We start from the raw sequence: 24,963 nt of genomic DNA, 5'->3' as shown, positions 1-24,963 counted from the left end.
CTGGCGCCGCCACTGCGACCAGATACGGCGACGATTCCCAGGAGAAAACCAGGAGGAGGAAAGGTCAGAGGAGTCCCAAGGGAACAGAGGGGCAGTGAGGCCCATAGAGCACGAGGGGCCAGCAGGAGAGGCAGAATCAGTAAATACAGAGAGGACCTGCGAGGCCGAAAGGACACCGGAACCAGAACCACGACTGAGCGAGCCGGTTGCGCCAGACCAAATAGCCCCATCACAGCCAGCATCCTTGGAACACGAGCCAGAACCTGAACCCCGGACCAGGGAACACCCCAGGCCGCAACGCACACGTAGGCCGCCAGCGTACCTCGAGGACTATGAATGCGACCTCCCGGGCAGGACTGGAACTTAGAGGGGAGGGGTGTTATGTACTGAGTTGAATAGGATCCAAACTGCAGCAGTCTGATTGGTCCTAGAACAATAGGATCCAAAAGGCAGCAGTCTGATTGGTCCTAGAACAATAGGATTCAGAATGCAGCAGTCTGATTGGTCCTAGAACAATGCAGCAGTATGATTGGTTGGCAGGAACTACCCAATCATGCTCCAGATAGAAGTGAATCCACAACCTGATTGGCTTACAGTAGAATTCCGGAATTAGCCAATCATGTGCAGCCCATTGTGTAAATAATGTATATAAAGCAGATACTTTGAGGGGACTTTCATTCATTCCTCCTCACCACTATGAGCTGAATAAAGAGCATGAAATCACTTCGCGACTCTGAGTATATTTCACACACCCTACCTCACTGTGGTCAGATGTCCTGTATTTCTATGTAAGTAACAGTAATTCTAAATCTGCAGAGGTTTTGCACATCTTTTTTAGGGGACACATGGCAACTCTTAAGCAGTCACCCTAGTAAGACATTAGAACTTTTAACAGCATACTAAGTAATAATAATAATAATAATAATAATAATAATAATAATAATCTAGGCGGCCCCCAACAGAACACCAATAACAATAATAAAAAAGCAACAACATCAAACATTAAAAACTTCCCTAAACAGGGTTGCTTTCAGATGGCTTCTAGAAGTCAGACAGTTGTTTATTTCCTTGACATCTGAAGGGATGGGCGTTCCATAGGGTGGGCGCCACTATTGAGAAGGCCCTCTGCCTGGTTCTCTGTAGCTTCACTTCTTGCAGTAGCATTTCAAGACAGAGATATCAGCTATGACTTAATGCATTGCATTATATATAGCTATTCTGTTCCAAAGGAATACAAATCCTGGTTAAGTGCCAAGACTCCTGGAATTTCGGACATCTCTTGGCAGAGATTGGGGTGGCCAGCAGCAATATACTCAAAGGCACAATAACATTTAGCCATGAGCAGAATTAGAATGGAGGACAGGCTGATGTTACACAAGGGCCTTGATGTTTTCTGGCTGCTGTTTCATATAGCATGGATTTACTAGATTTTGCATGGAAACCTGAATGATTTGTAAAATAGCTGCTTGTGTCTCTGGGTGGTATGCCGCATGGGATTACGGAAAGGAAAAATAGTGTCTCCATATTAGCAAACGATTGTCTGAGAGCTATTCAAATAAAGCAAACCAATAAATTTTTCAGATCAATTCTTTTGCTAGAAATGACACTTTTTCAAGGCATGTGGAAACGATGTAAAGGACTATAGTTGTCAAAGTATTCTCTGTTCGGGGTTCCTTTTAATGTCACATAAATACATTCCTGCATGCATTTAAGGACAGTTCATTTGCTCTTGAACCAAATGGCATTTTACATAGTCATTTTGCTTCGGAATCCTAGCTAGTCCTACAATGGGGTTTTGTTTTGTTTTCAACCAATTGAACTTTAACTATATTTACTAACTGTTCAATGGCCCTGTTTAAAAACTCTGTGTGTGCATGTGCCATGCACATGGTGGTATGAATTTCCCTTCAAAACTTTGGAATAATCACAAATATTGTTTGTCAGACACTGCCTCAACTCACTTTGTGCTGTTACTAAGCAGGATTGGATGAAGTGTTAGTTGGAATTATTCCTTGTATAATCATGTTTGCACCCACATCTGCACACTTCGTAAAAGCAATGTACAAATTGACCCTAAGTCATCCATTTTTGAAAGAAAAAAAGTGGTTGAGTTGGTTCCCTTTTTTCAAATAGGTTTCAGATTTTTGCAAATAACAATGGAAGAATCAACCTACCACCACCGAAAAGGCAAGATCCTTAATCAGCAACCAGTTGACACTTTAGTTGCAAGCTTACAACATTTTTAGTCATATCAGGGCTTGCAGTCCAAAATTTGATAACAGTTCAGTTATCAGCCATTGGTTAAAAATGGTGTTAAGGAATGGTGAATGATGCTGGATTGAAATTAAGGGGTTTCTAGCTGTAATGGTATAAAGGAATATGAAAAAATGGTTTTTTATAAGTAAAAATTTAAGGTTATAATAACCTAAGATGTTGGATAGAAAATAAGGTGTTTTTATAAGCTGTAAGGCTTTGAGATACGGATTTGCTGAACAAATAATTTGAACTGGACTACAAGAAGGGGAGGTATGAGGAGGTCTGAGAAATATGTTATTGAAAAGTAAGTATAAGTGAACTATATGTGTTTTTATTTTTATTTTATTTTGTTTTTTGTTTGTATAAAAATTTGAAAATTTTAATAAATATCTTTTTTTAAAAAATGGTCAATGATGGGGGGGGTGCCTTTTGTACGAGATGCATCAGCTGTATTAATTTTGTTTCCTTTGGACATGCTATGCCAGAGATACGTTTCCCATTCCTGTTTCTTTCATTTCTCTAGAAACTGATCTGCATCACTAGCATCTTCTAATCTCATAAAGTAATCTATAGGCCAGGGATCTGGCATGTGTCATTACAAGTCTGAGCAGACATTTCCAGTAAATACAGTTTTCGTTTTACACTTAAAAACAGATACTGAGATGACTCAAAACATGTGGTGATTTGCTTGCGAACTTTAAAAATTTGATTTCATGAAGTAGGAGCAGTTGTCTGTGTCTGAACAGCAGGGTTGAAAGTCTTTACCAATGAAAGGTCAACATTCCAACAGATACGGCTGGAATCATTCATCTTCTTTCACAGAATGCAAATGATCATTATGAGATAGGTCACCAGGCTTCTGTTTAGGTAACAGGGAAATGTGAAAAGTGCAAACAGGCATCAGAGGATATGGATTCTGCTTGGCCCTTACTGAAGAAACCTTGCAAGGGTGCTGTTTTAACACCAGGAATCAGCATTCAAGTGAAATGATAAAAGCAAAGTAATAACACTCTCAATATATACAAAAGAATCTCTTCACCCTTCATAGAAAAGGAAATGGGATTTAGCAAATATTGGGTTAACAATCATCGAAGTAGAATGGACATGGGCATTAGAAAACATTCCAAAAATGCTTATTGGTGTGAACCTGAAAGACAATATTAAAATGGTACTTAATTCTACACAGCATTAGTAAAACATTTGTCCAAAACATGCAGCTCTACAGTTCTATGATTCTATGCATTGTCTTGGAGCTAAAATAGAATTAAGGCAGATTTAATACATGTTTTATGGAGTTGTAAAAAAAAAAAATGAGGGACGCGGGTGGCGCTGTGGGTAAAACCTCAGCACCTAGGACTTGCCGATCGCATGGTCGGCGGTTCGAATCCCCGCGGTGGGGTGCGCTCCCATCGTTCGGTCCCAGCACCTGCCAACCTAACAGTTTGAAAGCACCCCCGGGTGCAAGTAGATAAATAGGGACCACTTACCAGCGGGAAGGTAAACGGCGTTCCGTGTGCTGCGCTGGCCCACCAGATGCAGCTTGTCACGCTGGCCACGTGACCCGGAAGTGTCTGCAGACAGCGCTGGCTCCCGGCCTATAGAGTGAGATGAGCGCACAACCCTAGAGTCTGGCAAGACTGACCCGAACGGGCAGGGGTACCTTTACCTTTAAAAAAAATGATGATGCATTTCTGGACAGAAGTATTGGATTCAAGCTTAAGTCTGATTCCTCAAGGTGCTAATTTACAGGGGAGCCTATGCATGCAGGACAGACTCCCCTCACCAGACCATCCCACCACAATGCATTGATGACAGGAACAGTGGTGACAGAGAGGCAATGGTGGGGGACATTCTTACCCCAGCACAATGAACAATCATGTGAGGCAAGTATGTTTATGTATACTTTGTTGTTTAGTCGTTTAGTCGTGTCCGACTCTTCGTGACCCCATGGACCAGAAGCCTTTAGAACAACGTGCCCTAGCAGGAATGAATGTTCCTGCTATTGCCCCATTAAAACTGGAGGAAGCTGTCTTGCAGTTCCTCCTGTGGCTCCCAGATAACATCAGACCAGGCCATTAGTGAACTAGACCTGCAAAAATGCTGGCCAGGATGGTGCCAAGGAAGTGTGGCTTTAAGCCAATCTGTGCCATTTGCACTCAACCTTGGGTTTTAAATATGGACGGGAGACAGTGTGGTTACATTTCCAGATCACTTTTCTTGGGGCAGTTTGGAATCCTTCTCTTCATGCTGTCTCAGATAGAAGTCTGATTTCATCTTGTGTATCAGATTCTGTGGTGTAGCTGATAAACAACACCTCTCCCAAGTCATCAGGTCAATCAACTGATGAGAAAGGGGAGGGGTGATCTCTGTCTCCATTGTGGTGCTGAGATTTGGGGAAAAGGCCAAGATCTTCCTGCCCAACCCACCTGCATGGTGGGGATGAAAATCACTCTGGTTGTGCAGGTGTGCTCTACCTTTTTAGGCCATTTCTGCCAAATTAGGTTGAGGGTCTGGCTGGGGATTCACAGAAGAAAGCTTGGCAGACCAGATCAGACACATGAGCTGTCAACTGATCATTGATAATGTAGTGCACTGAGGACCGGATCTGAACATGGGAAGCCATAGTGCAAATCTCACTCACAGGCAAGCTCACCAGATGACCTTGAGCATGTCACTGTCTTTGAGTTAAAAATGCCTTGCTTATAGATATGTAGATTTGCCTTGCATGGTCAAAGCCAAATGACAGACAGACTATCCTTAAGGCATATGAGATTCAGAAGAATTGAAATCAAGGCTCAATCTTATTTTACTCACATCTGACTTCTCTCTCCTTTCCTACAGGTCAAATTTGCCATGGCGCTCTGGACCATTATTCTTCCTCTCCTACTAATCCTTTCTCTTTCTGATGGCTTTCCTGATGATGAGCGTATCAAGGAATGTGGAGCTCACTATGCTGAGCTGGTTAAGAACCTATGCCAAGGTATGTTTTCTGTTGCCTACCACAGATAATTTGCTTATGATTGCTTTACCAAACTCAAATTTATTTCTTGTTCCTTGTTTCTTGTTTTATTACCTTTTATTTCTGATTAGCTTTTATTTAATGGATTAGCTTCTTATTGCATTTTGAATACGCTCTCAGTGACTTTCAGCTCTTCATGGTAAAGAAGAATTTACTTAGCCAGCAGGCTTTCAGTAGGCAGAGAATATCTGGAGAATAGTCAACATCAAACTTTACATAGGAAAGTTTGGGGAGCTAATAAGCTATACTTCAAACTCATTCATCAGTTATTTCAGAACAGTGGCCAGGTATCAATGCATAAAACCCCTGGTCAGTTCTCATTTAAAATAAGCAAAACACTAAAATTCAAAACAAAAATTTTTTTTCCTTCCAGTAGCACCTTAAAGACCAACTAAGTTAGTTCTTGGTATGAGCTTTCGTGTGCATGCACACTTCTTCAGATACACTGTGTATCTGAAGAAGTGTGCATGCACACGAAAGCTCATACCAAGAACTAACTTAGTTGGTCTTTAAGGTGCTACTGGAAGGGAAAAATTTTTTTGTTTTGACTATGGCAGACCAACACGGCTACCTTTCTGTAACTGGAACTAAAATTCAAATAAAACTCACAAATGGCTACAAACAAAACTGCTTGATTCTAAAGTTGACAATCTAGGCACACTTACTTTGACAGAAGCCCCACGCTGAACTCTGCTGGAGTAAACAAGTGCAGGATCAGCCCTAAATGTCACCACATTTCCAAAATATCAGCTCTTTTCACTAACCTTGCCAAGATCCCTGATTCACATAGCCTGAGCTTTGCGTAAATCCACAGGAACATGGCTTCCCTGAGTCAATCTTGTCTCATAGGAGGGGAGAATCTACTCATGTTTACACCTGTTATGAAAGTTACCTCCATGGGAGACAGAATGGGTTAAGGGTGGCATCCTGCATATGTCCGAAACCTGGCTTATTGGTCACTTGCTCTGCACCCTCCTGTATGTTGACTTGTAAGGCAAGGAAAATAGGAATGATAGGATCAAGTCCTGTTAGCAGTGACTAGTAGGCTTGAGAAGGACTACTTCTCTACTTGAAGGAAGCCCCATAGTTCTGGCCAATTGTACACAAGGCTTGAAAGATGGCTGTATGAGAGAGTTACTTCAGCTTTCATACAGAATACTGTATTTTAAATATAGATCTCCCATTCTCCTGCAGGAGGTGTGACTGGGAGCATTGGAGAAGAGTGCTGTACCACTGACTGCTCCTATAAGGAGATAAAGGAACGCTACTGTCCCTGAACAATGTCTATGCGTGCATGGAGAAATAAGCACTTTGCTATTGTGGCTTTAAAGTACGGTAATTGAAATAAAGTGCTACCAATACAAATATAAGCAGCCATTGTGCCTGATTATGTATGTATGTATGTATGTATGTATGTCTGTCTGTCTGTCTGTCTGTCTGTCTGTCTGTCTGGAAGTTATGTACTGTAGTTCATCAGTGCTGTATTATTTTAAAATCCCTAGATTGCAAAGTTCAGAAGAAAATTATTGCATCACTCTTTCCTTTCTTTTTTTGCCTTTGCTTCCAGGCCCCAAAGGGGGCCCCCAAAACACCATCCAGCTTTTAAAATAAGCTGTTAGAATTCAGTACATAGGTTAAGAAGTCCTTTGTGCCAAGGGTGTGAAAAAGGGTTGGATTAGATGTGGAGAGATGTTTCCTCACTGCAGACCTGAGGGAACAATTAGGATGGTCCACCCCAGAGACTGAATCTAGTTCATTTCCGGAGGCGTTCCCTATACCTGCTTCTATTGAAGCCCTAGTAATTTTGTGGGAAAGACCCTCACTAAGAAAGGGAAAATACACCCCCACAAAATATGACATGGATTTGCCAGAAATATGCAAATGTTAATTTATACATACTTGTGCAAATTTGGTTATAATTGCTATAATTTAAATAGAATATAATGACTCTCCTTGTGGTTGGGAAGATTAGCTGCAGTTGGAACTTGCCAGAGGCTTGACACAACTGACCCACATCTCCATGCAGCTTCACATCTGTGGAGGGGGGCCCTATTCCTCCCTGGCATACTATAAAGTGGAGGAGAAAGTGGAAGGATAAAGTAGCCAGGGGAGCAGTACAGATTTTGAAGGAAGAGATACAGTGGTACCTTGGTTCTCGAACTTAATCCATTCCAGGAGTCCGTTCGACTCTCAAAACGGTTCGAAAACCAAGGCACTGCTTCTGATTGGCTGCAGGAGCTTCCTGCACTCAATCGGAAGCTGCGGAAGCCGTGCTGGACGTTCGGCTTCCGAAAAACGTTCACAAACCGGAACACTCACTTCTGGGTTTGTGGCATTCAGGAGCCGATTTTCTCGGGAGCCAAGTCATTTGAGTACCAAGGTACCACTGTACTTTAAAAGTGAAGCATGCAGAAAGTAGAAAACAACAGAAAACTTTTTCCGACCCCAAAGAGCACACCTTCCAGGGACAGAAATTGAGGGGAAAGAGAAATAACTTTATCCAGAAACCTCAGGGAGGGCTCTTTACTTGGAGCACACATACCCCGCCCCCTGGTGAATGCCTGTGGGTACTAAGTCTGTTCTTTCTACAGCTTAACATGTATTAAATAATAAAAAATAAGAGCAGCCTTTTCCCTCCTAACAAGTCAAAAGAAATAGAGACTGGTAGGGATGGGAACAGGTCGCTCACTTGCCATAGGGCCTTCCTGCCAAGGACGAGAAGAATTAATCAAGGGAATTTGCACAAATAGCTTGTCAGTATCAATGGTGCTAAAGAGCAGAAAGACGTCCTGCTGGGGAATTTTCTTTATCGTTCTCCAAGTTCTCAACTACAGCATAAGTAAAGAATCAGTGCTTTGTTGTAGTCAGGTTTTCAAGGGTACAAATCTGATAGCATTCAGTCAGGGGGAAAACTCATTTCAGGTATAAATTGGAATATTTCTTAAAATAACTAAAAATATAACATAGAGCAATATTTATGACTTTATTTAAATCCCAACATTTCCAACATGCCGATAAAAAAGAGATTTGTCTAGTCTTTAAATATATACCATCAAGCAACTGACCACAAACCACAGGATTCATATTTCAGCTTCCCTGACCTGAGCACACAAAACATTCCTTTGTGCATCCTGTGTAAATTATAGCAGGAAAACACAGTACATAATGCAGTCTCATAAATTCCTCATGAAAACTAATGCTATACATGGGATAATACCTTATATAAGCTATATACAGATCATTTGCAACATTTCCAGAAGTAAATACAAAAAAACCGAAAAAACCCATTTATTTAAAGAGCTTTTCCATTATCATCGAAAACACAGACTGAACAACTTAGCTATGCATTCTGGAGGAAATCTTATTCTCTTCTGAACAGCAATTGTATTGATCTCAGGAGGCAATGGAAGCAGAATTAAAGGCTCAGGGATTTTTCATTGCTGTGACATATTTCTAGGTACACTAATAATAACAGTAAGTACACTAATAATATCAGTGGCAGTATCATAGACAATCCAAGGCATGATTATTGCCAAACTGAAAACTTTGTCAGTCTGCAAGCATTGGATTGCATTGAAACCAGCTCAAAATCTAACATTATGTGATTTGATGGCAACATCCCAATAAAAGCACCAGCACTCATCACAGGGAAAGAGGAAACATGACTGACGTAGACTTCTCCTTTGCACAACTCTTTTATTTCATGCTTAGGAGGCTTATTGGAGGGATTGACTCATGAATCCCCTCATCCTGGGGTTAATATTGACATCCTTACACACATTTTTTTTAGCTTTAGGGCAGTGGTTCCCAATCCCCAGCACCCCCATGGACCACTTGGAAATTGTTGAAACTCTGGGCAGGCCAATTAATTATATTTCCCTGCCTGTTTTCGCAAATGTAAAGTGCTGTACAATTTTTGATTGTGTTTTGTTTCTTTTATTTCTGATATTGCATTTTACTATATCACATTTTGAATTCCATAGAATCTGATAGAACTCAAGTGTTCTTCAGAGACACTCCACAGAGCACCTGAATGAAGCTTGCAGACCACAGTTTGGGAAACCCTTCTCTAGGAGATTTTTCTTATATCTACCCTGATGTTTAGCTTTCTGAATTCAGTGAGACTTACTCCTAAGAAAGCATGTGAAGCTAGCAGCCTTAATCAGACAATGGTTCCAATTAGAAAGATCTTAAAACATAAATCGAGGATCTTAGCCCACAGAAATATAATACGAATACTAAGCTATTTACATCTGTTTTTAAAAATCATGTAAATCTTGTAATCATATGGCACTATGGCCAACTGCTGGCCACATGACCCAGAAACTGTACGCCGGCTCCCTCAGCCAATAAAGCAAGATGAGCGCCACAACCCCAGAGTCGGTCACGACTGGACCTAATGGTCCTTTACCTTTATGGCCAACTGATGAACAAGTGGTAGGATTTATTTACTTACTTTGTATATCAAAATGACCAGAGGAAAATGCTTTGACAAAGAAAAGAAAAGAAAAGAAAACCTAAATAAAAACAGCAGTTTCATCACTGTGTTTAAGGTTAATTAGAGGATATTTACAAAGATAACTATTTTTACATTCTGTGTCTTCAGAAATGAGTCAGTTTGTTAGACTAGATGAAGTCTGCATCTAAACTAAAGGCAATGGTTACAATGCAAATATAAACACACAGTGATGTTGTGAATAATAGCGCAAGAGAGGTCTTTGTCGCCGAAAGAGACATCAGGGTTTCAGTCCAGCAAATGCCTATCATAGAGGGGCACAGAACTATCACTTGGGTCTCCGCACTGCAGGTCCTTGCAATGGTAGACTTCATAGGTGTCTTCAAAGAGCCCACAGAAAATCATACAACTGAGATTCTTTCTATATACATTCATCCCCAAGAATTGTAGTCAAGAGTCTGGGAAAGCCTTTATGATAGAGTCGTAAGCAGGAGGTGGTGTTTGTGTTGAGTTGGAGACACGAAGACTATTATTGGACCAGTGGAACTCGGGATGAGATAGGCTGTTGGTGGTGGTGCCGGTAAGTGTGGTGGTGGTGGTGGTGGTGGCGGCTGGTACCAACGTAATCAGCTGACTCTCCGTTTCTACAGGAAGCGGGGGGCTCTGCAAGAAGGGATGAAATGTTGAGGCTCGGAAACTTGATTTCCTTGGGAAGGAGTTGGCCTGCTCCAAGGAAGCTTGCCTTTGGAAGGTCAGGCTGGCCAAGCTGAGGTTACTGCGGCGTTCGCAGCTGCTGTTGCGATAAAATCCTGGCCTGCTGGCAGAAGATCCACGAGAAGCTCTGGGACGCCGGCTGGAGGACGAGGTGCTCCACTGGGAAATATGGGCACTGGCTCTGCGACTAGACAGGCAAGCCAGCAAAGCCCAGATTATGCCTCCAATCACAAGTCCAATGACCATAGAAACGGAAAATGCTATGATCATATGATCTAAAACAAAAGAAGTAAAATGGGGTGAATATTTCATGGAATCATATAACTGTAGAGTTGGAACGGACCCTGAGGGCCATCTATTCCAACGAAAAAAAATACAACATCTCTACTAAAATGTGTGGGAGGAGAAAAGCTTTATTTTGTGCATCAATGGAGCTTGTACTTCTCATATACAATGCAATCCTAAGCATGTTGACTGAGCCGTAAGTCCTAAATCAAATGGACTTTTGAGGTGTGTTCAAGACTGCTGACTGAGATAGACCAAACAGAGTACAATTTTGTACACTTCAATTTTGCATAGCTTTAGTGGTCAGTTTTCACCTTATTTATCAATTAAGAAATTAATTCAGTGTGTTCACAAACTTCTGTATTCATAATTACATTATTTTGAATGTATCTCTGTCCTTAAACATGTAGAAAATTTGCCTTCATTTGTTTTGTAAAGGCTAATCTTTTTTTAAAAGCAATTAAAAAATGCTTTGTGGCTTTTTCTGTAATCAAGTGGTAAATAAATTGTATGAAATACATAAAATATGAAATGAATAAAAATCAGTCCTCCCTTTGAGAATGTGTCCAATTGCACAGTGGCATTCCCCACATACATCAAGTTTGTACTCCGTAAGAAAGTAGCCTGTTCTGCTGAACAAGCCCTTCAGTTAGAAGAACAATATTGCCATTTAAAACATGCCTTCAGTTAGCAGTTGAGGTAAATAAATTTTGCCTTTGATGTGAAGAATTTCGATGTGAATCATGTGAATAAGTGTGGCAAAATTTATCAGGAGTGGGATTTCACACATCTCTAGATCAGGTGGCAGAGAGTAAGCTAGCCATCTGTTGCAGAAAATAAAACCAAAATAATATTGTTGTATCTTTTTATAACAACAACAGCAGCAGCAGCAGCAGCAGCAGCAGCAACAACTTCTTTGTGTCCCAGACTCTGCAATTTTTCCTTAGAATGATCAATATATCTATATAGTGTAAGTATATTGCCCTCTGCTGGAAAACTACATAAATGAATATATCAGTTTCACAGCCCAACACTCCCCCACCCCTGCCAATCCACACAAAAAGAGAATCCACTTCAAAAAGAGAATAAGGGGGGAAATATTACCAGAGGTTTAACACATTTAGTAGGATTTTGAACCCTTACATGTCCACTCTTACATAACAATTCATTTCACAAGGTTTCCTTGTGAAAGTAGCTACAAAAACTGTTGAAACCAAATTGGCAATCTCAGTAAAGAAGGCATTTATGGCTCCGACTGTAAATTTCTCTTTGGTTCTTCTGGATATATTTGAATTTCCACTCATTTCTTTTTCATACCTAGGCTTGGATGTGTATGTGTTGATATATTTCTTTAGAAATATTTAGCCGGTTCAGTTTACAGCTGTTGTAGGAAGGTGATATGTATTATTTCCAAAATATACTTCCCCATGGTAATCCACCACAATCATTACTACCAAATGTCAACTTTGCACCAGGAAAAGTCTTTGTGACCTGTTTCTTTCCTGTGCCTTTCAGCAACAGCTTGATATTAGCTGATGCTAATTGTTGCCATTAAAAACTTGCCCTGTGATTCCCGCACACCACGCTGCTCTCAAAGCCACAAAAACTGGCTGGCCAGATAAGTGCTGCCTGTTTTGGGTCCACAGTTAATGGCAATGCTGCAATCATTTCAACTCCCATGGGGAAGTTTCAGAAGGTACTCTCTCCTTCTTCTTATGCTGCTGCGGCTCTGTAACATGGCAAGCTACATTCCCCCATCCTAAAAAAGTATTAAAGGTACAAGAAACTGACTATTATATATTTTGCTGCTCTGCTAGGGTGTTAGGCACAGAAAGACATGTTAGGTCCCAGGACATGGTCTAAGCAGGGGCGGCGGAGGAAGGGGGGTGCGGTGGGTGCGGTCTGACCTGAGTGTCACCACTGAGGGAGGTGACAAAATGTCGGGCAGCACTCACTGCTGGGCCTGCAGCACACCCGAGCCACATGTCTCTTCTGCCCAAACGGTCCGCCCGCTGCCTCCCATCCAGCTATAGGGCAACTGAGTGGGAGGAGGCAGGCAGACTCTGGAGGCCCCACGGTGCACCCCACACTGCCCCTATGGGAGGCTTGCCCTGCCCCTGGGCACACCGCCCATAGGAGCCCAAGCGGCTTCCTCCGCCGCTGGGTCTAAGGGCTCGTGCAGCCACCCTGCTGAAGCTAAGCAGGTCAAGGTCTGACAATTCAGGGAAATGTCTGAGATCCTGAACTCCTCAGGCTGTTGACTAAATGCGCAGGCTTATTTTACAGTTCCTCACTTGTCTGCTTAACAGTTACGTGCAGATGCAGAATGGTAATGTTGTTCCCTGAACTTGCTTTTCCCCTTGTCTTCCTCCTGTAATTCCTGGGTTGGACTACACTACAGCTAGCCCAGTGCATTCTGGGAATATGGTCTGGATCAGCCATAAACATGGCATCCCTCTTTCCCCGCTACATGCGAAATCACAAGCATAATTGAATATTCACAGCACTTGAAAACACTTCTACCACAACTGTACAAGAAAAAACACATTGAGCTTCATGATGGAAGAAGATTAAGATAAATGTTGTCAGTAAACAGCTGTTACTGAAATTGTCAGAGATGAAAAGCTACTTTCTTAGAGTTTCAGTAGATACTCAAAATAAGGCACTTAACCATTTGAAACCTGAATCATTACAGCAGAATTATTTTTAAAATAAGCTAACTATGTCATGAGGTAGTTACCTACCTTTATTACCGATGTTTCTATAGTACTGAAGTGGTCATAAGCCATTTCTGTAATGTTACCCTTTCTTATCCCCCCCATAAAGAATAAGTGGTCATATGCAATATAGCAGATAATAATAATAATTAAGATTCCAGAAGGCAATTAGACAGTAAGAGGGTAAGAGGGGACAATAACATCACCCAGACCTAGGTGGGGCTTGATTTATGACTTTTGCTCATATTCAAAATTATATGAGGTGGACATTTCAGTTTCCTGCAGTTGTTGGTTACCCACCAATCAGCATGGCTTTTGCAAAGTTGGCAAGCCTGATGCCTGATGTGGAGCCAAGTTGCTTCAGGTGTTCCTTACAAAAAACGGAAATTCAACAGACATTGCAATCAGCAAAATATCCTGTAACATTTGCAGAATGCATTAAAAATTTGGTCAACAAAACTTTGGCTTTGTGACTGGGAAAGATGTAGCTGAGAAGAAAGGCTGTGCATTTCTTTATTTTAACATTATACATTGAACTCCAACTTCCTTTTCCTGCCATATGTGAACAAATATTTCCAGCACATTTACAATATGCTGGTTTCAGTAGCAATGTGAATGACGGATGGATTTCTTTTATTAGTATAATGAATATGGCACAGTATTCCTCCCACTACATTTTGACTGCTACTTTTGTCACCAAAAATAAAAATAATGGGTAACCACTTTACCCTTTAAAGGTAAAGGTAAAGGGACTCCTAACCATTAGGTCCAGTCATAACTGACTCTGGGGTTGCGGCGCTCATCTCGCTTTATTGGCCAAGGGAGCCAGCGTACAGCTTCCAGGTCATGTGGCCAGCATGACTAAGCTGCTTCTAGTGAACCAGAGCAGTGCATGGAAACGCCGTTTACCTTCCCGCCGGAGCGGTACCTATTTATCTACTTGCACTTTGACGTGCTTTCGAACTGCTAGGTTGGCAGGAGCATGGACCGAGCAACAGGAGCTCACCCCATCGCAGGGATTTGAACCGCTGACCTTCTGATCGGCAAGTCCTAGGCTCTGTGGTTTAACCCACAGCGCCACCCACGTCCCTATACTTTACCCTTTAGAAATTGACAAAACTCCTAATTGTTCAGGTGGGTAAATTGCTCTGGACTCTATCACTCCGTTACTGGGTTCATCCCTCTTTAAAGGTCCCAGGTGCATGTTTTTGTTGAATGGTTTCTTTAAATGTAAAGGTTCATCATTGTTCCACCCGATGTGTATGTCTTTAAGGGGCCAGAGCAAGGGCCAGAGCAAGATAACGAGACCCAGCTTTACAGCTGTGAAGCATAGCAGGTGCTGCTGAGTTGTATTTGATTAAGGTGTGTCAGCATTTGGGTGTAGTATATAAGGAGCAGCACCTAGCTCTCCCATTACCCTGGGGGATGGGTTGGTGGTTGGGTCTGGTTTGATTGTTAATGTATTTAGTGTAAAAGGAGTTTTTGTTTTTCTTATTAAAACCTTGTTTAAGTTATTTTTGAGTCCTTTCTTTTTAATGCATGATCTCCCCAGCAAGCTCTCTGCAGCGTTACCATACTGCAAACAGCCAACATCTTTGGTTATGGGCCCAGCTGCTGAGTGGATGACTGCATATTTTTGGACTCTGAGAAAGGTTTGAAAACTCCTTCTCCTGTTAGCGTAGTTCTGTGGGTCTGGAAGAGTTCCAGAATGGTTGACCGGGTTCCTGAAGCTGAGAAGGCCCTGGTCTTCCCACAGCTAACAGATGAGAACTATAGTTTATGGTCTTTTCGGGTGGAGGCGCTTTTGACCTCTAGAGAAGTATGGACCTATGTAACTGATGACCCTCCTGACCCTGTGACTAATGCTTGGTCGAAAGGAGATGCAAAAGCCAGGGCGATAATTAATTTGGCAGTCAGTGACCAGCAAGTAGTCTATATAAGAAATAAGAAAACTGCCAAAGAAATGTGGGACAGTCTTGCAGCAGTGCATGTTAGAAAAGAGTCAGCATCTGCATTGACGTTTTTCAAGCAGTTGTACCAGACGAAGTTGCAGCCTGGTGGTGATTTGGCAGCACACTTGAGACGTCTGGAGGCAATACGCTGCGAATTAATTCGAAGGGACATGGAGATACCTGATATTCAGTATGTTTTTATCATTCTTTGTTCCCTTAATGAGGACTTTGATGGTATAGCTAGCCAGATATCTGCTGTTCCACCAGCACAATTAACTGTGGAAGGGGTGACGGCAAGATTAATGGGCGAGTTGGACAGAAGGGAGGCTTGTGCCATAAGCACTCCTATTTCCAGAAGTAATGAGGAACGCCATATGCAAACCTGTGGTGAAACAACTGCATTTAAAGCTGCAAAGCGTTGTTGGTTCTGCAATAAACAAGGACATTTTGCAAAGGACTGCAGATCCAAAAGAAAGCAAAGTACTCCCAAGCCTGTTTCTGTTCGTCAGTCACGGTCGTCAGCCCAGCAGCCGACATCGTATAGTAGAGACAGAAACGAGCCGCGAGTTTTCCATGCTAGGACAACACATCGTAAAAGACTTAAACGTGCCAAGTGGAAGTCTTTTGTTGTGGACTCAGGAGCATCTCAGCATATTTGCAACGATCGAAGCTTGTTTATTTCTTTCGAAGAGGAAATTGGTAATGTACATTTAGCCAATTCACAAGTCTTGCAGTCGCTTGGCAGGGGTACTGTTAAACTTGACTCTTTAAACATTACAATAGCGAACTGCATTTACTGCCCGTCAGTGGACAATTTATTGTCAGTAAGGTGCTTTGCTCGTCAAGGCATAACTGTGCGTTTCTTAAAGTCAATGTGTGAGTTTTTCGATGGAAACAAACGTCTATTGTATGCCCGGGAATCTGATGGTTTATATAGACTGTATTTTCGCACCTACTCCCAATCGCCTATAAATTGCAGAGCAGCACAGTCAAGCCAGGGGTTGAGGAATGTAAGGCCACATTCCGGGTGTGTCCATGAGGCGCACAGAATTCTGGGACACCTGAATTTTGCTGATGTAATTAAGACAAAGAATATTGTTAATGGCCTCAACTTAAAACCATGTAAATTCTTTATGCAATGTCTATCCTGTTGCAAGAATAAGATTAAGGTTGCACGCAAGGGTAGGTGCTCAGATAGGAAAGTAACTGAGCCATTTGAGCGTGTACATTGTGATTTAGTTGGGCCACTCCCACCATCATTAGGAGGTTCTAGGTACTGGCTTACTCTGATAGACCAGTATAGTAGATATTGTTGGACTTATGCAATAGCTGAGAAGTCCCAAGCATTTGAGAAGTACAAAGTTTTTTGCAACTGGGTAAAAACGCACTTTAACAAACCAATTAAGAACCTGTTTTCTGACCGGGGCGGGGAATTTGTTTCTGAGGATTTTGAGAAATTCCTGGAAGCGCAGGGGACTACTCATGAGTTATCTTGCCCCCGAAGTCCCTGGCAAAATGGGCTTGTTGAAGTTGTGCAGCGTGACCTACAGGCAGGGGTTAAAACGTATCTGCACGATGCTAATCTGCCCAAAGACTTTTGGGCTGAAGCGCTTAATGCCTTTTGTTATGTTAGAAATCGCAGTTATCATTCTGGTTTAGATGTCACCCCCTATGAGAAGCTGTTTAAAAAACGCCCTAATCTGAAATACCTACGCATTTGGGGTTCAGATGTAATAATGCATTATCCCGCTAAGCAGAAATTGGGTGAACGTAGTGTCCAGGGAAAATTAATGGGCTACCAGCAGGGAGCGTACAGAATTTACATACCAGCAACTGGCAAATTTCATATTACCAGAAGCATGATACAAACTGTAAATTGGAATGGAGTTGCTGTCTTCCAAGATACTGATGGTATAGATAATACTGAGGAAGAAGAGGAAGAAGCAGCAGCAGCAGGAAATGGTGCTTCTGAATTAATGGAAAAAGACAAAAAGTCTGTTGAATCTGATTTGTTTGATGATTTAAAGTCACAGGCACCCAAGGGGAGGTTAGATTCTCTTGAGTTTTCTGACCGTGAGCTTAGCTTACAGGCATCTCTTCAATCTGACAATGATTTACAACCTGAAACTAGTGGTTCACTTAGTCCCATTAAGTCTGAGGAGTCTGACTCTCCTTCCGGACTGAGACGTTCAGATAGAAAGAGGCAGAAGCCACAACGATTTGCAGATGAACATTTTAATACTGTGTATGCCAATAAGGCAGTTTTTGAGCCAAAAAGCTACAATGATGTTCAGAAATTACCTAAGCAACAAGCTGCAAATTGGTATAAAGCTATGAACTCTGAGATAGCTTCTTTAAAAGAGCATAACACTTGGTCTCTTGTACCACAAACCCCAGATATGAGACTTATTGATTCAAAATGGGTTTATAGAGTTAAAATGAATGACAAAAATGAAGTTGTAAGGTACAAGGCTAGATAGTTGCTAGGGTTTTCAACAAATTACAGGTGAAGATTATGATTTGTGTTATTCACCAAGCGTAAAATATGAAACAGTTAAGCTTTTGTTAAAAGATGCATCACAACGTGGACATTCTGTTTTGAAAGACATGTACAAAGTATGCTTTATGTTTTTGTTCCACAATGATGAACCGCAGGGGAAATGTTGAATGGTTTCTTTAAATGTAAAGGTTCATCATTGTTCCACCCGATGTGTATGTCTTTAAGGGGCCAGAGCAAGGGCCAGAGCAAGATAACGAGACCCAGCTTTACAGCTGTGAAGCATAGCAGGTGCTGCTGAGTTGTATTTGATTAAGGTGTGTCAGCATTTGGGTGTAGTATATAAGGAGCAGCACCTAGCTCTCCCATTACCCTGGGGGATGGGTTGGTGGTTGGGTCTGGTTTGATTGTTAATGTATTTAGTGTAAAAGGAGTTTTTGTTTTTCTTATTAAAACCTTGTTTAAGTTATTTTTGAGTCCTTTCTTTTTAATGCATGATCTCCCCAGCAAGCTCTCTGCAGCGTTACCATACTGCAAACAGCCAACAGTTTTGTTCCCAGGGAAATTAAGGGTTAGCTCAAGCCCAAAAACTGATTTAGGTCCCAAATATCTGCAAGATTGCCTCCTTCCCTACAGACCCTCAGCAGAGAGTCCCTCATGGTATTTTCCAAAGTGTTTCCAGAAAGGGTATGTGGCTCTACTTCCAACAAGCCTCTACCCTAGTCCAGAATATCTTGAATGCAGAATAGAGAGAAGTGAGAAGTGCATACACCAGTGAAGGACTTGAGGCTTTCAAATTTCAGTGATTCCCTGTGCAATGCCAAAATTAGTTCCCCACCCCTGCCTCTCACCTTCCTTTTCTTGTTGTGGCATTCCCCTCTTGACTCAGTGCCCAGTCCAGGCAAACTAGTTGCACTCCCCTAAATCCACCTCTGCAAACACATTTTTCCCACTCTCCATTTTATATGCACAGCAACCCCGTGAGGTACGGTAGGTTGGGCTGAGGGACAGAGACAGGCTCAAAGTCACCCAGTGGACTCCATGACCAAGTGAGGATTTGAACCCTTGTCTCCCAGGTCCTAGTCCAACTCTCTAAAAGTTTGGGTTCTATGCCTCTCTGGGTATCATACTGACTGAATCTATGTTCCTCCTCGAACCTAGGATAATCACAGTTGCTGTTGACACCTCTGATCTCAAAACCCCCATGCCTTTAGGACAGTAATTCTCAAACTGCTCCAGATCTAGTGCTGGGTTTACGTATAAGCTAAGCAAGCTTTAGCTTAGGGCCCCACTCTCTTGGAGGGCCCAAAAAAATTAAAGGAAAAAAATGATGTACATTTCTAAAATATAAGATAAAAAACAAATAAAATAAAACCTACATACAGCAACAGTGTTTTGTGTTGTGTAGGCTCCTATGATGTAAATATCCCTGCCTGCTAGCCTGCTCCCTAAAATATCACTGGTTTGCTCATTTCTATGTACAGTGGTACCTTGGTTGGCATACGTCTTAGTTTGCATACATTTTGGATTACAAACACGTCAAATCCGGAAGTGTGTGTCCCAGTTTGCAACCTTTTTTTTTTTTTTTGGATTACGACCCTTTTTTGGTGGGGGGAGGCCCCATTGGTGAAAGTGTGCCTTGGGTTACAACCTGTTTTGGTTTACAAACGGACCTCCAGAACAGATTATGGTTGTAAACCAAGGTACAACTGTATAGGGTGCCTACATTCTGCATATGTGTCAGGGAACTGCCATCAGAACAGAGGAGGGAGCCGGGGGGGGGGGATACAGAGAGCTTCCGACACTTCTGAGGATCAGTGCCTCTTCCAATGGTGGCGAAAGCCACACCTCCAGTGGAGCAGGGGTGGGGGAGGGGCAGCCAAGCAAGGGGAGGGCTCAAAGATGCTACTGAGAGCCCAAGCCCAGCTATCCAGGAAGCAGAGGGGTGAAATGTAAGGAGGGGAGGCGGAGATTTAGGGTGTCTAAGTTCTTATGTTGGGGGAGAAGCTGGAAGGGGCCACTCCCAGAATCTGCAAGTGACTAAGGCGGACAGTGGTTCTGCACTGTAAATAGTTTGCACCAATAAAACCTGTAAAAGATAGGACGGAGTCCTGCCTGGTTACTCACGAGCAACCACCACTAGCACCTGACAGCATGCAAATGGCTTTAGATAGCTATTAGATCCACAAATTTCCATAAAACAGGCATGTCCAACTCCCAAGAGACTACAATCTACTCCCACTATAAAAATACTGGCAGTGATCTACCATTGGATTGACCAAAGTTGTTGAGCTTTCTTTGAGGAGTTTTTTTTTTGAGGGGGGGTCGATCAGGATCACCAGATCGACTGCGATCAACCACAGACACCCCGTGATCAACCAGTAAATCATGATCGACTGGTTGGACATGACTGATGGTGTTTCCTGCTTGGCAGGGGGTTGGACTCGATGGCCCTTGTGGTCTCTTCCAACTCTATGATTCTATGATTCTATGACTGCCATATAGCATATATTTAACACAAAAAACCAGCTGCAATTTGTTGTTGACAAAGGACATCTGGACATATAAAGGGCCCCATTAAGTTCAGTACTTTAGGGCCTCATCAAACCTAAATCCGGCCTGTCCAGATCCCTGCGGATGCTGGGGATGGGGGGCTCCTCTCCCAAAATGAAGGAGAATCTGCATGAGGGAAGCACTATCCTCAAGGAGGCAGCCACCAGAGAAGTGAGAAATTCACAAAGATAAGGGCCCCAAACAAATGTCTCTGTAGGATGGGAGCATCATTTAACAGTTTATGGTGGAAGCACACTGCCCATGTTTCTTGACATCATCTCACTGGACACTTAAATAGACTTATGTCAAGGGAAAACAGGGCAGGCTGTTCCCGTTTCACAGTTCAAGCTAAAGTAGCTGGAATGCCTGATGCTATTGCCACAGGGGAGGGGCTGTGCTTTTTCCATATCCTGGGGTTTGAAAAAGAAATGAATGTTCTATGTTGATCTAGTAGAATAATAGTAATGAGGATGCCAGTAAGCCCAGGAATGTGGAAAAACTTGCCCCAGTCTAGAAAACCAAGCAAATACACACACACACACACAAACAAACTTCTTTATAGTATTGAAAAATGTAATCAGGGCTGGTAGTAATTCTGAACTTAGCGTTGTAATGATCAAAAATCCTTAGTCAAACCTCTCAACAAAGTTTTCTTAATAATTGGCTGATTCTTTCCTCAGTAATTGGCTCAAAGCAAAACAATAATAAATAGCATATAGTTTTTCTCATGGTTGTTAAAATGTTGAACACATTCAATGAAACTTGGCAGGGAAAATGGAATAGCAAAATATTAAGGTTTATCATGTTTGCAGATATGCCTGTTGTAAAATATACTGTAAAATATTATAACAAAAGTGTATAATGAACACGTTAGAAAGACATCATCTAATGGACAACATAATTGTATCACAGAGACAGAATTCAGAGAGAATATAAAAATGAAAATAATTATAAGTCACATACTGATATGTACTTACCCCAGAAATTATTCGGCAATAAGTTGTCAGGACTGGTGTTGTTGGCATCCATGGTATTCAAAATTGTCAAAATAATGAAAATATTGTATCCACAGTGGAACACTTGGTGTATATTAGAAATTTGACTTGGAAAAGAACGCCCTTACATATTCCCTCAGATTGTTCTGTTTGCATGAAAGGAAATCAGTGTATCACATTTCCTGCTTTTATACTCAAATTAGCAACTGTTTGCCTTATCTTAGATTTCCACATGGTTCCTGAGACAGGGGGACGATTTCCTTCTCGTCATTTCCTCGGCTAGGCAGTGAATAATTCAAGAACAATACTTCATCCCCCTGTGTTCTGCTTGTTATTGGATCAAGCTCATCCCTAAAATAAAGAGGAGAGTTACTTTTTCTTTTCCAGCATTTCTGTACACAGAGAGCCTCACCCTGCGTTCCTAACTATTCAAAAGCACACACATGGGTGACTTGTTTGTACATTAGGAATTCATGACTGGACATCTCTAAACTTGGTGTGGTGTTGCACTTTTCAGAAAGGTGTTCTGTTGTTTCTCAGCCCAGGACAAACTGCTGGTACTAACCATTAAAGCTCCAAAGATAGTGCCCTCCCATATATTCCATCCTGGACCCAAAGATAATCTTCAGAGGCCCTTCTCTGGGCACCATCACCAAATGAGGTGATGTGAATGGGTGCCATTTTGGTGGTGCCATTCCAGTTGTAGGGTGCTCTCCCTAGAGAGGTTCACCTGATGCCTATGCCCTGATCATTTTGGCAGCTCACTTTGCCTCAGTATGTTCTGTTCTGTTCTCTTTCTTTCTTTCTTTCTTTCTTTCTTTTAAAAAAACCATCCAGTCCTTTTTAGACCTTGGGCACTACTAATTTTGTTCTGCTTTAATCTAATGTTGTTTGAATTGATGTTTGGGTTTTTTATGTTCATGTTATTGCGGCTGTTGCTTGAAATAAATATTAATGGCTTTAACAAATGCTGAAAATGAAGAGTACAACTTCCAATATTATTTTAGATGCATTTTGACACTGTTCCCTAAAGAAAAGGAAATACCCAGACTTCCATCCTCATTCTTGCTTCTTTCTTACTGAAAACAAGAAAAGAGAATGGGAGATTCAGGGCTGATCTGCATACCTCCTCAATTCCCCAGAAGCAACAAAGCTAACCCTTGACTCTTGTTGTCTCCCAGCTCTTAAGGAAAAGGGCAGAAGGGAGAACACCGTAGGTGTTGACTTTTGTTTCTGCTGGATGCCCAGACCTGCTTCCTGATCACTGTCCCACTTCTCTGAATAGGGAGCCTGGTATATTCACTGAAAGAGGTGAAGCCCACCTTTTGCTAGCATTGATATGGACTGTTCATTCCATGCATTTTTTTAATTTAAAAAACTGCAGATCTCCACATTAGTTAGAGGCCAAATTGAGCAGAAAGAGACCACATATTTGCTGGCCTCAACCCTGCATCCCCTGCCAGCAAGGCAAGCCCAGGGTGTTTTGCATTCAGAGGCAAAACCAAAAATGCCACCCACTGCCGCTTCCTCTGCAGCTATTAAAACACAGCTATATGAACATGTATAATAATAATGGAAACTTAGTAGAACAGCAGTTTAGAAAAACAGTAGTGAACAGCAGTCACCAAAACTACTTCTGCAGCTCTGAAGTAGCATGGCTAAGAGGAATCCAATCTGCAATAACACAGAGTCCATCATTTTGGCATGGTAGAAGTCAAATAAACCATACAGAATCAGAAATGCTTCCACTCACTATTTTTGGCCTATGTAACGTAGGTGGCACTGTGGGTTAAACCACAGAGCCTAGGGCTTGTCAATCAGAAGGTCGGCAGTTCGAATCCCCGCAACGGGGTGAGCTCCCGTTCCTCGGTCCCTGCTCCTGCCCACCTAGCAGTTTGAAAGCACTTCAAAGTGCAAGTAGATAAATAGGTACCGCTCCGGCGGGAAGGTAAACGGCGTTTCCGTGTGCTGCTCTGGTTTCCCAGAAGCGGCTTAGTCATGCTGGCCACATGACCCAGAAGCTGTACGCAAAACCCTAGTGGCTTCCATCCTGCCCTCTGCTTCTCCCACCATCAAGCCAAAAGGCAGTGTCAAATGAATCACTTCCTTCCTTCTTGGCAGATGTTTTAGACGTGTTTGGGTAACTTGCAGCCTGTGTGCTGTAACCATTCTCTGCCTGGCCCATCCCAAGACTCCCAGTGTGAGGTGTAAGAGGCGGTCTTGTTCAGCACCATTTCCTGAGCAACTGCTCTGGGAGTGGTGCTGTTCAGACCAGACATCTTACTCCCAGCATTCAGTGAAATAATCTGCAGGAATGCATAGGGAGGGGTACTGCTGGGACAAAAGTGGCACTTCTCAAGCTGCTTTTGACATGTCAGCAAGATTACCAGGAAGGAATGCTGGCCATTCCAAACCACCAGAAGAAGTGCCGTTTCACACAATGAAGACCTCTGGCAAATCCTCTCACAGGGCATCACAAAGAGGCAGCAGAGGCACAGGGGCTGCTACCTCAGCACATGCAAGCATAACTAGCCAGCACAGGCTGCAGGTGTCATAGCCTGCATTGAGCCCTGCTCACACACTCAGTAGCCACATGTCTGTGCAGAGCCCCATAGCCTTTGTCACCATCACGTGACTTCAAGTGGTAAGAGTGTAAGTTCTCCTTCTGCCATACAGCAGTGCTTCACAGCAGAAGCTTGAAGCTGTCCAGCAAACCACTGCATGAGCCACTGCTGTACTGTGGTAAATAAGCATTTTGTCTTTGAAATGTCGTCATGCCCATTTTGAATCTGGCTTGCAAATTTCTTTCTCAAGGGCTCATGCTGCGTTTTTATACTCCTGACATTTGACAAAACAAAGGCAAATACGGTATGTTGCCTCACTGAGGCACTAAGATATCTAAGAGATAAAAAGCACAGAGATACTTATGTATGCTCAAAAGGACCTGTCAACATCAAAAGGTGAGGTAAAAAAATGTGTAACAAACTTTTAATGAGCAAATCAATGGCAGATTTCTGGCTTTTAGAGTTCTCTGGAAACATCAAGTCTTACATATGATATGGGAATGAATAATTTATTTTTTAAAACCTGTCATTATAATTGGTGGAGCAGAAGGAGAGCTCATATAATTGTATGTTATCACAGAGGCTCCATAAAATGTATCTCTACCCATTATGCCCTTCCACAGAGTCTCTACCAGTGGAAACTATGGAAAATAACAAATAACAAAAACAAACAAAAGGTGGATTGGTTTGGGAGAATTCCCTGACTGGGTTTGGATAGGAAGCTTTGTAAGGCTCCATCAAGCCCATGTTAAAATGACAGGCACATCAAAAGTACACTATTCTCAGCTATTGATTAGTGACAATTATTCTGTTATAAAGTATTCTTACTACAAACATGAGTTTCAAACATGAGTTTGACCAAACTGCGGGAGGCAGTGGAAGACAGGAGTGCCTGGCTTGCTCTGGTCCATGGGGTCACGAAGGGTCGGACACGACTAAACGACTAAACAACAAC

General features: G+C 42.2%; 1 protein-coding gene across 1 annotated transcript; it reads right to left on the bottom strand.

The window, feature by feature from the left end:
- Positions 1–9,109: 9,109 nt before the first annotated feature.
- MYCT1 (MYC target 1) lies at positions 9,110–21,710 on the bottom strand. Its single transcript, XM_053382201.1, has 2 exons — positions 21,427–21,710; positions 9,110–10,720 (listed from the first exon to the last, which is right to left on the bottom strand). Exons 1-2 carry the CDS (start codon positions 21,476–21,478, stop codon positions 10,182–10,184), a joined length of 591 nt encoding a protein of 196 aa, XP_053238176.1. The 5' UTR covers positions 21,479–21,710; the 3' UTR covers positions 9,110–10,181.
- Between the last annotated feature and the right edge of the window lie 3,253 nt (positions 21,711–24,963).

The sequence above is a fragment of the Podarcis raffonei genome, chromosome 3, assembly GCF_027172205.1.
Source record: "Podarcis raffonei isolate rPodRaf1 chromosome 3, rPodRaf1.pri, whole genome shotgun sequence".
Lineage (NCBI taxonomy): Eukaryota > Metazoa > Chordata > Lepidosauria > Squamata > Lacertidae > Podarcis > Podarcis raffonei.
This window is presented reverse-complemented; position numbering and strand designations above follow the sequence as displayed.

Bases quoted from the DNA above. Each gene is read 5' to 3' on its own strand.
- MYCT1 (XM_053382201.1), bottom strand. From the start codon at position 21,478: ATGGATGCCAACAACACCAGTCCTGACAACTTATTGCCGAATAATTTC. The intron at 10,721-21,426 runs GTAAGTACATAT...CTTTTGTTTTAG, and splicing joins ATTGCCGAATAATTTCTGGG to ATCATATGATCATAGCATTT.